This window comes from Euprymna scolopes, chromosome 18 (genome assembly GCF_053919585.1).
Source record: "Euprymna scolopes isolate OS-2025 chromosome 18, ASM5391958v1, whole genome shotgun sequence".
Taxonomy (NCBI): domain Eukaryota; kingdom Metazoa; phylum Mollusca; class Cephalopoda; order Sepiida; family Sepiolidae; genus Euprymna; species Euprymna scolopes.
In genome coordinates, this window is record NC_136499.1 from 99,701,755 (window position 1) to 99,720,809 (window position 19,055).

General features: G+C 33.2%; 1 protein-coding gene across 2 annotated transcripts in view; it reads left to right on the top strand.

The window, feature by feature from the left end:
- Positions 1-19,055, top strand: part of LOC145297712 (wings apart-like protein homolog) — a 427,159-nt gene that overhangs the window by 325,482 nt on the left and 82,622 nt on the right. For both annotated transcript variants that reach the window (XM_080143917.1, XM_080143918.1), the window contains one exon: positions 3,954-4,030. In XM_080143917.1, the coding sequence (XP_080000043.1) occupies positions 3,954-4,030 (77 nt within the window). The remainder of the gene's footprint in view (positions 1-3,953; positions 4,031-19,055) is intronic.

Below are 19,055 nucleotides of genomic sequence, written 5' to 3' on the forward strand. Positions count from 1 at the left end.
TATAGTATACATTTCTATATTTATACAAACGCTATGCTACATATGTGCATATATGTTTCAGTTCAGATTTCGTTTGAAATCCAGCCTCCTCAGGCCTCGAATTCTAGTCGATCTGGAGGTTTGAGGAGGCTGAATTTTGAATGAGATTGCAATTAAAATATGTATGCACATATGTAGCCAATAATGTTTGTATAAATAAAAAAAAATATACCGTATATATATATATATATATATATATATATATATATATATATATATATATATATATATATATATATTCAATTATATTCTTTGTTTTCAAACAATAAAAAAATTCTGTATTTGAAGATTAACTTTTTTCAAATGATAAAATTTAAATACATAATTCTGATTAGTTCATGCAAAATCTATTTCCTCATTAAAAGAAAACAACTTGAACGTATTTATGGGATTTAAATTTCAACATTTCATAAGACTTTCTATGGTTTTATTGCAAAACCTTTGTATTTAGTGACATTTTGTTCATATAATTTTCTTACACTAAATTTGGGAAAATCAATGAGTGAAAGAAAATGGAAACAAAAGGACTCCTGGGCAATGCCAGGTAGATACAGTTCGTGAGAGGCAAAAAAAAAAAAAAACGTTTTTTTTTTTGTTTATTTGTTTTGTTTTTGTTTTTTTAAATGTTCTTAATGAACACGCATAAACATGTTACTACAATTCCACAATAATTCTATCCTCAAACTTTTGTATATTATTGGATTCTGCTCGTTTATAAAGGTTCATGTCAACCCCATCACCCCCACTCGTTTGAAAAGTGGGTGGCCACAGGTGGCTCTTGCGGCTTTTAACTAAACTTTTATTTCTTTTACTCTTTCTTTACTTTTTCTTTTCGTTCTTTCTTTTTCTTTACGCTTTTTATACCTTTTGTTTACTTCCTCTCTCTCTCTCTCTCTCTCTCTCTCTCTCTCTCTCTCTCTTTACATTTTCTTTTCTTTTTTTTTACATGGAGGTCACCACTTATCAAGGCCCAGAAGCCACTCGGGGATAAGGGTTATTGCGTGTACAGTAATCAATGGGATAGTATCGTTAGTATTGGGGATTTGATAAAGTGTCTTACTTAAGGGGGCAGTTCATCAGGAATTTGTTTATGTGAGACTTGAAGACATCTAAGTTGTAGTCAGATGGGAAACAGGCAAACGGAAGAGTTCTACAGGCGTGCACTTCTAAGAAAGAATCTTTGTTCATGGAATCTACGTTTTGATTTAGGCACAGATAAAGAGTGGAGAAAATTAATGACAGTTGTTTCAGCTAGACGGATGTTTATCGTAAAAGATTGGGGAAGGGGGACCAGATATTGGAGCTCAGACGAGCACTTGCCATGGAAATAACGATAAAACCAAGACAGGCTCGCAACGTCTCTTCTGTGGGAGAGAGGTTGCAGAGAAGAGAAAAGAGCATCCCCCACTAAGCCACAAAGTCTATTTTGTACTCTGTCAAGGCAGGATAGGCTGTTTTTAGCAGCTCCTGCCGATATGTGACAGCAGTACTCCATCCTTGAACGTACTTGGCTTTTATATAGATAGAGAATTGTATCAGCAGTGAGATATCTTCTGGAGCGGTAGAAGGTCCCACCGTTTTCCCAGCGATCTTTGTCTTTCCTTTATCCTTTTATTTTCTTTCTTTTTTCTTTCTCTTTACATTTCCTTTTTCTTTTCTTTTTCTTTACGTTTCTTTCTCTTTACATTTTCTTTTTTTTCTTTCTCTTTGCATTTTATTTTTTCATTATTTTTGTTCCCTTTCCTTTCTGTTTCCGTTTTATTTCTTTCTTTTGTTTATTTCTCCTTTTCTTTCTTTCTTTCTCTTTTCTTTTCTTTTCGGTAGTTTAAAAGTTGCGGTCAGAAGAATGCGGGGAAAAATTCTCTACATACATTAAAAATCGCTTTATACTGTTGTTATTCTTGAATAATAAGAAATCATTTCCATTTAAAATTCATTTATTATTATACATGTAAAATTGAGAAAAGTATGCTTGAAATGTATCAACATTATGTGAATAAACTGAAGCAAACAAAATGGTGACCAAATTTTACCTAATGTCAAACATGACATCAATGACCTAAAAATGAAGCATGCTTTTCTCAATTTTACGTGCATAATACTATATGGCTTTTAAATGGAAATGATTCCTCATTTAGCAATATATAACAAAACAAATATAAAACCATACAGAATTTAATTTAAAATTGAAAAAAAAAATCACGCTTGAAATGTGTCGATATTATGTGAATTAGTTGAAGCAAAATAAAATGTGGACCAATTTATACCTGATGGTGTATTTATCTGAAATCAAAGCGTGATTTTCTTGATTTTACATGCCTAATACTAACTTGATTTTAAAGGGAAACGATTTCGCATTTAATAATATTTAATGATAATAAAATGAATAAAATTTGACAAAAGCGACATAAGACCATTATTAATGCTTTCTTTTCTGACCGTGATCTTTATACATTACATTTTCTTTCTATTTTTTTTTTTTCTGATTTAATTTTCTTTTTCTTTATTATTCTTTCTTTTTTTTCTAGTCTTTTCCTTTTCTCTTTCCGTTTCTTGTTTTTTTTTCTTCTCATTACAAAACATTTTTCTAATTAAGAAAAAGTGTTTACGCATGCGCACGCATAAGAGCGATCTACCAGTAAAATCAAAGTAAAAACAATAAAATACAAAAATCTGTAAATCACTCGATTGTTGGTCAGTCTTTGTCCAGTATTTGGTTGGACACTTAAAATCGATTATATTATTTTATTAGTAGGGAACTTGTCCCCTTCATCATCAAAAAATAAACTGCGCTTATTGCTAGTATGTACTTTTAATCACATGAAGATGTGGCACAAGATTGGAAGGGGGGAAAAGCAAGCCATAGCCCATAAAGAAGGAGTACTTTGGTTTATTAAAAATTGCCTTCGGTAGGTATTCCCTGGTCAGGAAACCTCAGGCAGTAAGCTTTTAGCTAGTTTTCGTTTATTTTTTGGTTTTATCAATTCTGTTGGAAATGTGTGTGTTAATTTCAAGCGTGTACATGTTTCAAATGCATACTTGGATTTCAGGCGTTTAACGGATTTTATGGTGTTTTTTTTTTTTTTTTTTTTTCTTCTTGGTGAGTGGGTGTGTGGTTCGTTTGTTTTTATACAGAGTATCAGTGGAAACCTTACTATGATAGAACAAGATTAGCAATTTTATTATTATAAAACCATAGTAGAATTACTCAACTATGTAGGATAATTGGTTAAGTATAAGTAACATTTTCAAATCTTCACTATTTATTTTTCAAAATGTATGCCTGCTTCTGCATCTTTTTAAGCAATAATCGTGTTTCAGTTTTGAATAGATTTTTAGTTTCTTTCATCTTCCTACTCTCCTCACTCGCCATCTTTTCTTCTTCCCATTTGTAGTCCTCTCCTCTTCTTCCTTCCTCTCCTCTATTCCCTCTTTCCAGTTTCTTCCCTCTCTTCTTTCTAGTCTCTTCGTTTCTCTCTTTCCAGTCTCTTCGTTCCTCTCTTTCCAGTCTCTTCGTTCCTCTCTTTCCAGTCTCTTCCTTCCTCTCTTTCCAGTCTCTTCCTTTTCCTCTTTCCAGTCTCTTCCTTTTCCTCTTTCCAGTCTGTTCTTTTCCTCTTTCCAGTCTGTTCTTTCTCTCTTTCCAGTCTCTTCCTTTCCATCTTTCCAGTCTCTTCCTTTCCCTCTTTCCAGTCTCTTCCTTTCCCTCTTTCTAGTCTCTTCCTTTCCCTCTTTCCAGTCTCTTCCTTTCCCTCTTTCCAGTCTCTTCCTTTCCCTCTTTCCAGTCTCTTCCTTCCCCTCTTTCCAGTCTCTTCCTTTCCCTCTCCTCTTTTCAGTTTTTCCCATCTCCTCACCATTTCCCTCTCCTATTCCCACTCTACTTTCACTTCATATTCATTTTTTCTTTTCTTTTGCAGGTGACCATTACAAATCTTGAAAACCAAAGTTTCCTGATCTCATACAAGCAATGTGCATTAGTGAATTCTCTAAACACGTAAGTTTATTTCTAATTAAAACCTTTCTTTCTCACCTACCTCGTGTAGTTTTTAGTCTTTATTTTATAAACCATTTCTATCTAACATATAAAGTTATCTTGTTGGATTTTCGTACCCACTAAAGGTAACGTAAAAGTAAAACTTTGCTTCTGACAAGACAATTCTCTTTTGTTACTGTCGTACCGTTGTAAACATTAACAATAAAATAACGTACTTTCTGATACCTGGTGTGGTATTCATCCTGGACAGGTTGAGCCGGCTTCTTCAGAAGGCAAATATTTCTAAGGAATATTAAATTCACAACCAGTTGCATGTATATCTGGGTCAAAAGAGACTTTGGGTATTTTTTTGTTTGTCTTTTTTTTTTTATTATTATTTTCAAGGAGATTTTGCTTTTTCCTGTCACATGCACCACGTACGTACGATGCTTAGCTTTGGTGATCTAACAAGAACCGATGTATCCAACATGATTATGCCATATATCTATAATATAAAGCTGAATGCCATATATCTATAATATAAAGCTGAATAGGCTCCTACATAGTTGACTATTTTAAAAAACTTATTACATATAATGATAGAAGATGTATCGAGACATAGGAATGGGTATGTTTGATCTGGCAGAACGATGGTTAATTAAAATTGTGGGGTCTGCATTCGCGCCTGGTCCACAAAGTATGAAAATAAAAAATTTTAAGATAAAAAAAAACGTTTACAAGTGTTTTTGATATAGATGTACATAAGAATACTTTGATAAGTATGTTTTAACTTAAATAGGGATGGTATAATAAAATTGTGGGGTCTGCGTTCGCGCCTGGCCTCCATAGAATGGAAATAGGCACACAGTTTAATAAAGACTTTTCATATCTATTTGCGTAAGTATACTGTGATAATTATGTTTCAGTTTGAAGAAATATGGTATGATAAAATTATGGGGTGTTCGTTCGCACCTGACCTCCATAGAATGGAAATATGTCACAAAGTTTAACAAGGTTTTTTAATATAGATCCACAGAATATTGTGATAAGTGTTTCCGTGTGAACAGGTATGGTATAATAAATTATGGGGTTTATCTATTTTATTTTTACTTTCATCATATTTTGCTTTGGTTTTGATACCCCCAAATTCAACCCAAATTTACAACCCTTCCTTTTCATAACCTATCATACTTTCATAAATCAGAGTCCATTTTCTGTAAGCTTTTTTTTAACCCAGTCAACGACGGGTACATTTGCTAGTATATATATATATATATATATATATATATATATATATATATACTGAGAGGTATATGTGGTAAAAAAAAGAGGATAAAAACTGCTCAATACGTTAGTAGAGCTGAATATGTTGTTTTTTTTTTTTATTTTACGCCCTCAAAATATTAACTTAGACCATTACAACTGTTTCAGCAGACAGAGGAGTTTCCTGTCTGTTTCTTCAGATGGTAAAAGTCAGCAATGAGAAGGAAAAGGGATATGCTTTTGGGGACACTTGTGGATATTGAGAAAACGAAAGAAATATAGAAAGATAGAAAAATATAATCATATAAAAATATTTATATAAAGAAACGAGAGATAGAAATAAGGAGAAGGAAAGAAAGAAAAAAAGAAGCATAGATATGGGCCATGGACAAAATCAGTCGAATTAAAAAAATGATTGGTGTGGGTTAACGTATTTGAAATGAGTTTAAGGTGTCAACACGGCAGTCATTTTGGAGGGGAGGGGTTCATATAATGTGAAAAAAAATTTTTTTTTTTGGGGGGGGGGATATTTATCACTGCTGCAATGTTAATACACATCTGTTTGATTATATTTTAACATACGTCCTCTATAACTTATATAAAAGCTCTAGAAGTTTTGAATAAGAAAGCAATTATTTGGTACATATTTAACATACGTTATTAGAATTCAATCAACTCGACATATGTTAGCATGTGTGTGTATATATAAATATATAATAAAAAAATCAGCAAAGGGAGATAAGTCATATTTTAGATTGAAAACTATATAGAAGTTGTTTACTTCATATACAAACAAATAAAATTAAAAACTAAAATAACTTTTGCATTCTGGGCAACGCCGAGTAAATGCAACTAGTTTATTATAACTGAAACCTTTTCAGCATTTCTTCCTCTTTTCTTACTTTGTTTTAATTTTTTTTCTATTCTCCTTCCTTCCTTCTTGGGGGATAGGAGATGAGGGAACGGTGAAGGAAAAAAGAAAGATAAAGAGACAGGTCGGGAGTGGTAGAGAGATAGAAGTTTTAATATAAAGATTTTGCACACACTTTTAGACCTTTTCTATGTTCTTGTTTTTAATTCCTCCAAACAACACCGAGTCGCCCAAATCTTCTTTTCTTTCTTTAAAATAAAGTAATCCCCCCCACTATTTCACTGACCAAAACTTTCATATGCTAATCAATTCTCTAAGCCAGTCAATTCCTTGTGTGTGTTTCTAGAAATTATCTGTTTATTTCGTTCCCTTTTAAAATATCTTGGATTTTTTTTCTGGATGCATTTCTTCTCCCTACAATCATTTGCAGGGGAGATTGCAGTCATTTTCACTCTCAATTAATATCCACTCTCACAACCTCCAGTTTTACTTGGGGCAGGACTGTTCTTAACAGTAAGTGATAGAAATAATACTTACCTAATATACCATACGTGGTCTAATCTATATATATAAAAGTGAAAATGCATGTATGTATGTATGTACGCTTTTCCTCGATGTCCACAAAAGGCTTCTTTTAGAGAAGCGCTCGCTCGCTTCACAACTTCTTAAAACTTTTTATATCATCCATGAATTGTAATATCTCACACTTAACCACGGAGCTCGCCTGTCTTTAATTTTATTGACTGTCAAACGTTAATTATTTCACATTTCCCGCATCGGCACGCGTTACATTCGGTTTTCTTTTGTATAAAAAAAGCGAAACTCGACTCTAATCACAGGCCCAGAGTCAGTGAACGTTTGGTCAATGTCGACTTCGTCATATCAGACGGGGGGAGCGGGTTTTTAAAAACAAACAAACCGATTTATTGACCTCATTAAAAACTGTCCTGCACAAAATTCTGACTGCTGAATATCTATCGCCGTCACGTCAATCAAAAACGCGCACCTGTTTTTTTTTCACACTATACTATTTTCCAACTGCGCGTCGTCAAGGCTTTGTTTTTTTTTCACACACACCTACAAACACCCGAGCAACGCCGGGTACCCATCGCTAGTATAAAATAAAACCTTCCGTGATTGTAACTTGAAATTAGAAAAATTGTAAATAGAACTAATCTATAGAAATGTGATTAACAGGCCGCGGTTGTAAAATATGCTTAAATATGATATTTTGATTAATGCATATTTTGCATTTATTATATTATATTGGACCCAATACAAAGTCATTATTTTAAAAAAAATTTTTAAATGACTTCTGTGCCACCATCGAGAATTGAAACCAAAACGTTTAACTTACAATTTACTTTTTCCTTTGACGTTAATGCCTGAGCTATGAAGACAAAGCTAAAAATTAAAACCTGAACCAATAGCTATTACGTCATGCATGTATGTTCATAATGCCTTCATTTGACCTTCACCCGGCAAATTTCATTTTTTTTTTTAATTTTCACACTTTTGCACAAATTTTTCTTGGCTAAACCCCAAGTATAAAGTTTCGCATGGGTTCGAATACCCTATATATTAAGTTTCATGTCTGTAGACCAAACAGTGATAGGAATTTGGTAGGCAAAATATTTTAAACAAAAATATATACACATACATGAATATATATAGAAAGAGATTTGTGTTTACTATAAGATTTTTACGCAAATATTACGCAAGTATGTTGAATATCTGCATGAATATAATTACACTAAACTAAAGTTAACTAAACTAACTAAATTATAGTTAACTAAAGATGATCAGTCCATAAGAAAACCGAAAAAACTAATAGGGAATTAATTGAAATGAATGTTTACAAGAATATGCAAATTAACTAGATCTTTTGCTAGTGAATGCAAATCTACGACCCATCTATTTTTTTTACTCAACATACACCTCCAAACACCCGAGCAACGCTGGGCTGAAATGCTAGTGTGTATATATATATATATATATATATATATATATATATATATATATACAATTGTATAAAAGGAACTTTGTGTGTATGTGAATTCGTTCAGTATGAACTTGAAAATGGCTGAGACGATTTTTATGAAATTCTACACAAAGGTACGTTATGAGCCTGGCAGTGTTCTTAAATAGGTTTTATATCAGAATGTCTTCGATAAGTATCAATAACCAAAATAATTCAAAGAAAGAAGGAACACCGTATATAGACTGATATTACAATTGCATTTGAGAAGTTTTATTACCACACAAGCGTAAAAGCCTGACATATAAACTCAACAGTAGGTTCTTTGATATGACAGGGACGCATTCGAAATGAATGTTTCTGTTTAAAGCACAATTGAACCATGATACTTGACCTTTTCATTTTAAACTTAGATTTAAGCCATTATCACCGCACAAGCAGTAATGTCAGGTATATAAAGTCAACATTTGGTTCTTTGATATGACAGACGTGTTCAAAATGAATGTTTCTTTTTAGAACACAATTGAAGCATGACACTTGACTTTTGCATTTTAAACTTTAATTCAAGCTTATATATATATATAAAGTAATTTTATAAAATCAGCAGTAGGTTCTCTACAGTGCAATGTAGACTACAATGTATTGTGAACTAAATCACTGGAGAGAGACATGTGAAGCTGCCTGCCTGTGCATCGTGATGGGTCCCCAACTAAAACAGGCAATTACTCGGTTTGATTGAAAAATGGCAATTTCACCGATTTCGGTGAGGATAAAAATATGAGAGTGTAAAACATTCGTTAATCATCATTCCATCTCGGGTAACGTCGGGTCTCTCTGCTAGTAACACATATAGTTACAATATGGGAAAGCGATAGAGTAATGGGTTACTTTGCATGTTCAAAAATATGCACACCTCCCTGCCCTCCTAATCAAGAACATAAAACCATAATAGAAATGAAACTAAAAAGAAGTGAAAATGTTCTTCAATCAATTTCCCTTTGAAGAGGAAATGGTATTTGCTTTCTTCATTATTCCTCTCCCAAAACAATTTCTTTCTCTTATTAGCGCAATAGATAATGTCATCTGCCTTAGTTATATTAATGCCATTGCTGTAGGAAACGACTCTGTTTATGTGTAATATATATATATATATATATATATATATATATATATACTAGCGGGGGGGGGTACCCAGCATTGGCCAAGTGTGGAGAAGTGGTGTAGTAAGGAACCCGGGGGAAGGGGGTCAAAACCAGAACAACAGTAAGCAGCCTGGGTAGAGAGAGAGAGAGATGTTAAAAAATAAGAAGTGGTAGTAGCGAGGGTTCCCGGGGGGGGGGGGAGAGGTGGGAAATTAAGACAACAGTAGGCAGCCAGAGTGGAGAAAGGTGTTAAAAAAATAATTTTTTTTTAAGTGGCAGTAGGCAGGCAGGCTCGGACCCTTAACGCATGAAGGAGGAAAAGGTGAAAAAAAGTTTTCGCTGATGCTTCCTCATAAAATCAAGGGTAGTCAATCCAGTGGAGACGATGAATTGCGAAAATCTCAACGCAAAAACCGACCCTTCCTTGTAAAAAACGGCCCAGTTGAGGGTGAAGGATTTAATGTTTTTGGCCAACTTTTTGATATTTGGTGTTCGAGACATCGAACTTTAAAACGATATCAACTTTGTCACGTTCCATGTGTTGGGGAGGGGGGGTAAAGCAGAACAAGAAGGAAACTTAACCCTGTTTAAATATAAAAAACGATGTTAAACTTCTTTAAAAAATAAAACAAAAAAACAGCCATTTTAAAACTGGAAAAAATAATCTTTTGTAGGTGTAAAAAAAAAGGGGGGGGCTGATGACGAGTAGGCTCGAACTCAGAGCCTTGAGGCCAATAATAGCCTGACAACATACGTCTGCGCTACGGCAACGGAAGCAATGTAAGATATTAAATTGAGCAATTAAAAAGCGAATGAGTTTAAATTGAGGTCAAACATTGTGCTATTCCGCAGTTAACTATTTCTGTGAGATAGTTTTGTTTTGGTTTTATTTTTTGTCTCCCCAACTTGTTGAGGGGGGAACCCAAAATAGCAATTGTCTGATATAACGGTTTTCACCGACATTGATCAAAGCACGAGTGCCGCTGAGGTATTTTTTTTTTTTTTCAGATTCGCTTTTTTATACCAAAAAGCCAATGACACATGTGTGGGCGAATAAATATGGTGAAAATCGCGCGTAAAAGTTGCCCAAATTAAAGATACACGTTGTGTCATTTCTTAAATCTTAGATATTATCATCTCGGTAGCATATAAAAAGTTATAAGAATGAGCGAGAACCACCCCAAAAAAAGCCTTTGGCGGACATACACAAAAAATGCACACAAACACACACACATTTTCGCTTTTATATATATATAGACTAGCGGGGTTGGCTGGGTGTTTGGAGATGTTTGTGTGTTGAAGGGGGGGGGGTAGATCAAAACAAAATGGGCCAAGTAATAACCCTGTTTAAATATTATTATATAAAAAACTTCTTTAAACAATCGGGGGGGAGACAAAAACGTGGGGGTGCTCGTGTGGTAAAAAAAAAAAAAAAAAGTTTTGGTAGGTAGGTAGGTAGGATCGAACTCGAAGGAGGAAAAAACTCCTGACATGTTATCCGTTCGCCCATGACGGCAGAGCAATAGAAAAGTTTTTTAATTTAACAATTGAAACTTAATTGACAATTTAATGAGGTCAAACATATCCCGCAGTTAACTTTTGCTGCGAGGTAGTTTTTTTTTGTTTTCTTTCCCCAACTTTGGCTGTTTGTTTCCCCAAAATGTTGAGGGAGGGCACCAGCTCCCGATAAAAAGGGGAGTGTTCCAAAGAATAGCAATTGTCTGATATAAGGGGTTTCCTCCCTGCATTGATCAAAACTTATTGCCTTCCTGGACGTCTCCGGTGTGAAAGCCATGGAAGACGCATTGTTTCAATTAAGTTTCACTTTATACTAAAAAGCTGAACAAACACGAGACACAGCGCAATAGTGCAAATTTTGTAAAAGTTGATCAAAATAAATCTAGATGTGACGTCCCTTTGCAAATCGTACATATTATGATCTAGGGGGTATATATAAACAGTTCTAAGACATAGAAACCTCTTGTAGAACCCTGGCGAAAAAAGCCTTTCTTGGAAATACAAAAAATGTGCACACACATTTTGTCTTTTATATATATATATAGATATAAGAGTCACATTGTGTGTGTGAGTTCCTCATAGGTTCCAAAACGTCTGAGCCTATCGTTTGCAAATTTCAAACAAAGGTAATTTATATGTCTGACAGTGTTCTTAGATATTTTTTTTTTACAGCAATTCATCTGATAAATATCGAATATTGAAAAAATTAAATCTTAAAAATAATCTTTCTCTTGATAAAAAAAAAAATAATTTTTACTGGGGAATATTTTATTTTACACCTGTCAGTGTAACATAAAATATTCCCCTATAAAAATTCATTTTGAAGAAAGACTGTTTAAGATTATCAAGCCCAAATATCAGCTGACATGATAGTGTAAACAAAAACAGACGGAATTTGATGAATGATGTTATCATTATTTTTTATTTATTTATTGACTTATTTATTGCGAATTAGTTCACCGGGCAAATTATTTCTTGTAATATATAATATTCATAATCAGGCCTCAAAGGAAAAGAAGAAAAAAATGATAACAACAACAATCGCTTCCGATGATAATCGGATGCACCGATAGAAAGCGCTTGAGTAGAATATGGCTGAACAACAAATTTTGGGTGCCGTTTTATTCAACATGCTAGCTGAAATAAAAAAAAAACACCGCTCAGCTTATCGAAAAGATATTTAGAAAAATTGGAAAAAAGAATAACTCTATCGTGTTCAATCAGACGTGCTTGAATAATGACTTGCTGCCAATAATAGAAAACTTTAATAAATAAAGAAAATGAATTATATTGGAAGTTAGATAAGATTAATGCTGGAATTTTAGTGTTTTTGGTTTTAATTAAAATGGTAATATTCAAGTAATGTTGTGAATCTTAAAAAAGAATATAAAACACTGTAAGTTTATAGTATTAACACTACTTTCTAAAATTTTAGATTAAAATAATAAGAAGAAGAAATAAAAAATTTTATCGGGGATGGGGCAGATATTGGTTAATTTTTACAACATCTGTAAATTTTAATTCAAATGGTGATGCTGGTGAAATTCAAATAAGTTAAGAAGTTTAAATATAAGCATGTCATAAAACCTGATGTTAGAAATATTAATGTGGCAACTAGTATTAATTTTACGTTTAGATTAAGCAATAATAATAGGAAGAAGAAAAAATAAAATTGCAAATAATAAATTGGCAATTTTATTTTGAAACCCTTGGTCGCAATGTTTGTTTTTTATTTAAGATTAGCATAGTTTGATAACCCTACAGGATGAAGGTTTCTACTTCCGTATCGCCTGAAGAGGTCTCTAGTTACTGGTAACTAGCTGAGGAAAACATGCTCATGACTGTGTAGCAACATACTACTGCTTATGTAAAAACAAATCAAGAGTATATATATATATATATATATATATATATATATATATATATATATATATATATATATACTTATGGCTAGATTCCAACCTAGGGAACAACAATTTTCCCCTTAGTCAGAAAGATTGCTCATGGAATGTGAGGACTAATGGACAAAATAAGGGAAAGTTACGAGATTGTCGGAAAGATGTTAATTAAAACCCGAGAGCTGCAAATGTTTCAAGAAAGAACTCCTACAATCCTATGATTTCCAGACATTTCCGCTGTTCAAGTGAATGAGTTGTGGTCGTCGGTCGCCATCTGTATTTGACTGCAACTGTTCTTTGAATTCTTCTTGTCATCTGATGGATGGTAACCACCGATGTTTACCTCCGCTCTCCTATGCTGCCATCGATTACAATCTTGACATTCGCGTGGACAACAATCAATGAATCATTTTGCACGGAAACAGCTGCTTTTGACCAGCGTTTATCAAATTGTGGCCATCTTAAGATCAATTTGCTGCTGGATGCTTATAACATACAACGCATTGTGACTTTTGCAAATATACCCCTCCCTCTCTCTCTCTCTCTCTCTCTCTCTCTCTCTCTCTCTCTCTCTCTCTCATTTAGCCTTTTCTCGTTTTCCTCTTGTTTTCTCTCTTTTCCTCTTTCTCTTTTTTTCTTCCACCCCTTCTCTTTCCTTTTCTCCACCTCTCTGACTCTTTCTCTCTATATATCGCTCTTTCTATATGTCTTTCTCTCTCCCTTTCTCTAAATCTTTGTTTACCAAAGCCTTACAATTGCATTTTAATTTTTTTTTTTTTCTTCTTTTATCTTAACCTTTGACCTGGATATGCCAAAATTAAATCAGTTGTAAGTTAGATCATGACCAATATTTTATGGTAATCATTGGTCGAGTGATGACAATGCTAAGCTGTACACGAATAAACATAATGGCAAATGCAAACCGAAAATATAACAGCTGCCTTGGCAGAAGTAATAATGAAATACAGAAATTAGAAATTATTTAGATTATTCGGACTACTGTTTTCACCTTTAGTGTTTATTTGCACAATGTTTCAGATGATGTAACCTCTGACCTTCTTCAGGTTTATCTTGTTGAACTTGGTAATCTTTCTGTCAAACTCAGGGAATCTGCACATAATTTCAAACATAACCTTTTCTTTAATCCATGGGAGTAGCATGCTCTTATTCTGTCAGCCATGACTGGTTAGAATCCTTTAGTAAAATTGTATTCTCAGTATTGCCTGCACCTTCACGAAATGTCTAACCCCAGCATGAGACAATAAGAATGGCAGTTGAATAGCAATAAAACAAAGACTGTTGGACATTAATGATTGAAACTTAAATTAACAAATTTACCGATTATTAACGATTATTATATTGTCCAATTGACTACTGTACACCCTTTAACCCTTATCCTCGAGTGGTCTCTTGTCCTTGATAAGTGATGATGCCTATGTAAAAAAAAACAGGTGATTGTCTTTGTGTGTAAAAAGAACTATGTGCATGTGAATTTGTTTCCTATGGACTCATAGATTGCTAGATTTCACTTTACGTTGGACTTGAAGACAACCATATTGTAGTTATATTGTAGACATCATCTCTTTGTAATGTATGAACCAGTAATTTCTATTTTGCTGGCTTCTTATCAATGGATTCAAGCAAGATGAGATGTGCAACACTTAATTAATTAGTGACTTCTCACGCAGGAATCCTTACATGCTGTATCCAATGAGTGAAAGGAGACCTATAAGAATACATGGTATCCCCACCTGACCCTACCCCAAATATGGGGATTTTTTTAAATGTCACACAAACGTACTTCATGTACCTGGCAGTGTTCTTAGATAGGTTTTGTATCAGAATGTCTTCGATAAGTATTGATAATTGAATGAATCCTATAAAAGAAGGAACAGGTGATTTTGACTAAAGTTAACTTCTTGTACAACCTAACATCACAAGTGAATTTCAGAAGTTTTATTACTGCACAAGCAGAAAGGACAGGCATATAAAATTAACAGTAGGGTCTTTGATATAGCTTGGGTGCATTAGAAATGAATGTTTCTGTTTAGAGCACAATTGACGGATGACGCTTGACTTTTGGATTTTAAAGTTTAATTTAAGCCATTATAAAAAAAAATAATTTTATAAAATCAACAGTAGATATGGACTAATCATTGTGGGGAGGCATGTGAAGCTCCCTCCTGGTGCACCACGATTGGTCTCCAGCTAGAGTAAGCAATTAATCGATTTGATTGAAAAAATGATTGATTTCACCGATTTTGATAACAATAAAATATGAGAGTGTGAATCATTCGTTAATCCTCATTCAATCCTGGACAACATTGGTCTCTCTGCCGGTATATATATAGAAAATTACTCTGATTTATGAAAGTATGATAGGTTATGAAAAGGAAGGGTTGTAAATTTGGGTTGAATTTGGGAGTTTCAAAACCAAGCAAAATATGATGAAAATAAAAATAAAATAGATAAACCCCATAATTTATTATACCATACCTGTTCACACTGAAACACTTATCACAATATTCTGTGGATCTATATTAAAAAACCTTGTTAAACTTTGTGACATATTTCCATTCTATGGAGGTCAGGTGCGAACGAACACCCCATAATTTTATCATACCATATTTCTTCAAACTGAAACATAATTATCAAAGTATACTTACACAGATAGATATGAAAAGTCTTTATTAAAGTTTGTGCCTATTTCCATTCTATGGAGGCGAGGCGCGAACGCAGACCTCACAATTTTATTATACCATCCCTATTTAAGTTAAAACATACTTATCAAAGTATTCTTATGTACATCTATATCAAAAACACTTGTAAACGTTTTTATTAAATTTTTTATTTCCATACTTGGTGGACCAGGCGCGAACACAGACCCCACAATTTTAATGTACCACCGTTCTGCCAGATCAAACATACCCATTCCTGTGTCTCGATACATCTTCTATCATTATATGTAATCAGTTTTTTAAAATAGTCAACCATATAGGAGCCTATTTGTGGCCAGACATTCAGCTATATATCAGACTAGCTAGGGTACCTGGTGTTGCCCAGGTGTTTGTAGGTGTGTGTGGTGTTAAATAAAAAAAAGAACCCGGGGAGGGGGGGGTAGGATCGAACTGGAAGCCCTGAGGCAAAGTTTGAAAATTGGCCAGCCAGAATGAGTTAGTGAAAGATGTTTGAATTTATTTAAGAACCAAATTGACAGGTGCGCTGCCGGAAGTCGTCGGGCGTTACGATGACGACGATGTAGGTTTGTTTGTTATAAGTTAAGTAAAAAAAGAAAACGTTAACACTTAAGCGGGGAAAAAAAACACAAAAAAACTAACGTAAGGCAAACGAACGATGAAAACAGAAAAACGAACACGTGAAAAATTGCTTAAATAAGCCTGTTTCGATATTAAAATTTTAAAAATCGGTGGGTACCCAGGTGTTTTTGGGTGTCGCTAAGAATAAGCGAAGTAAAAAAACAAAAAAGCAGAAAAATGAACGTTACGTGAAAAATGGCTTAAATAACACTGGTTCAATATTTAAATTTAAAAAATCGAAAAAAAACAAAAAAACATCTCCCACCACGATTCGAACCCAAAAACTTTAGATAATAAACCAAGGCCTTAACCAACTGAGCTAAAGCGACGTACATGAAATTTGTTCGGTTTTTCAACTATTTAAAGTAAATCAGGTCATGACGTCATCTGACGTATGCGTAGAATCAGTCATTGTCACGAGAGGACCGTTTTTGTTGAGCCCCCCCTGTCGAAAATTGTCGATTTCGTTAACGTTTTTGGCCAATTTTTCAATATTTTTCGAGCAAAGGATGGAGCTTCGATATGATACCGAGTTTGTGAATTTTCGTCGCGTCTGTTGAAATTTTTTAGCAGACATCCAAACATACACACAAACATACATACATACATACATACAAACATACACACATACATACATTTTCGCTTTTATATATATAGACTAGCGAGGGGTATCTGGCGTTGCCCGGGTGTTTAGAGGTGTGTGGGGGTTAAAAAAAAAAAGAAAAGTAAGTATGAAGATCGAACCCGAACCCTTGAGGCAAAGTTGTAAATTAAAGTGTGAAAACAAAAACGTGCGACATTAATGATTGCCCCACCGCGAGACGCTAACGAAAAGACGTTTGAATTTATTTAATTACTTGGATTTGGCAGGTGCCCGTTTTAATGAGTTAATGAGGTCAAGTTTGACTGCGGGATTTTTATTTTCCCAAGATCTTATAGGAAAAAGACTAACCCACATGCGACGAGCAACAAATGTTGAATATTTATCTTCCCGAAATCGAGCAAATTAAATAGACGGCGAGCTTCGTTGTTAACTGTGAGATATTACGATTTATATGTGATATAAAAAGTTTTAAAAAGTTGTGAAGCGACCGACCGCTTCTCTGAAAAAAGCCTTTTGTAGACATACAGAAAAAGCGAACACAACTTTGGAAGGATGAGATGTAGGTAAAATATTTTTTTATGTTTTCCTTATAAGGAAAATGGATTCCATACTGTTCATTTTTAAAGTGTTTTTATTCACTACGTGTGACGAAAGGCTGTTCTTGTGAAAAATTTTCAAACGACATAGGTTTGAATTTGTCCAAATAGTCTTGAAACAATTGTAGCTAACGATGAAATACACTATTTATTGCTATCAATCTATTCATTGATGTCTTGATTTTGTTAAAACAATATATATATATATATATATATATATATATATATATATATATATATATATATATATATATATTGTTCACTATAATGAAGAGCAATGTGTATTTATTTTTGTATGACATAGTTATATATACATAAAAAAAATTTAATACAGACCAAATTCATCTGCAAAAATAAATCTATTTTCATAATATTATTTCCTTCTGCTCTGTATACCGATTTATAACGTCCATTTTCTTTCTCTTTTTTTTTTTTCTCCCAAATTTCATCGAGGTAAATGAGAGAGAAGGATATTTGTTTCTTTCTCCATATTCAAGTTGGGCATCTTCGCAAGACAGGCAAGGTTTTTATTTACAACACCTGGGATTCTCCTTTAGATTTTATATTCAGTTTGTGCACCGTGCATCAAGCCTGTTTTTACAAATAAACCTTTCTAGATTTGGTCGGCGGGAGGGCGGGGGTTTGGCTCTAATCTAATCCTTAAAGGCAGATGTTTTTAGTGTCTGGGTTTTTTTTCTTTGTTCGTTTATATATATATATATATATATATATATATATATATATATATATATATATATATATATATATATATATATATATATATATATATATATCCCTAACTGAGCCCTCATTTCATTGCAACTAGGTTGTGGTTATTATTGTCATGTACATGTGTTAATGGAGAGTATACATCCACCCACCCCTTATTTTTAATTTCCTTCCGTGTATTATCTCTTCCCCCCCCCTCCCTTCTCAATACCTTTAGTTAAATACCAGACTTTTATTCTTTTTTTTTTTTTCTTTTTTTTAATAATGTTCCTAGTTGATATAACATGGCTGTCAGTGTTCTTATCTCATCATCATCCGAAGTAGGTTTCTATTAATTGATTTAGGTTTGTTGCTGTTTTGTTTTTTTGTTTTTTTTTGTTTGTTTGTTTTTTCGTTTGTGATTTTTATAATTGTTTTGTCAACGAAGAGGGAAAGGAAGAGAAAGAGTGTATGATTGGGATAATTGTTTATTATTATATATTTTTTGTTCATTTATTATGTTTAGTTATATTATTTATTTGCTTCTTTTATTAATGTATTTATTTATTTATTTATTTATATATTATTTTAAATTGCGGAGTACATTTAATATATTAAAAGCTATTTTTTGTTAATATTGTGTTGTGTTTTTTTATAAGTATTGCTTCTAGAATTTTTAATTGATGTATGCAATTATTTTTATGCATGAGGTTAGTGTTATTAGTATTTTCTGTATTCCGGCAGACTTTGTTGTGAGAGATGGTGCGGCATTGAATGGCACTAGTGTCCCATAACTAATATCTCAGATATCTGGAAAGAGTTGAAGTTGTGTAGTCAATATAGGTACTATATATTTTCTCAGTTTGTTTATGAGAAAACCAAAACACACACAAACTAGAAACATTTTTCTAAAAATATATTCGTTTTTTATTCCACTAAGATTGGAAGCTGTTTACCATTGTTTTCTTTATAACTAAACAATTTAATTTTATGGTAAGGATCAGTGAAATACATTTTAATACCTTAAAAAAAAATGTGAATGACACTGGATGGCGTACATGTTAGATTAGGGTTAGATGTTTTTATTTGTTTCAAAGAAAGCTTTCTCGACTCTTTGACTATTCCCAACATTTTAAAATTTACACAGTGTT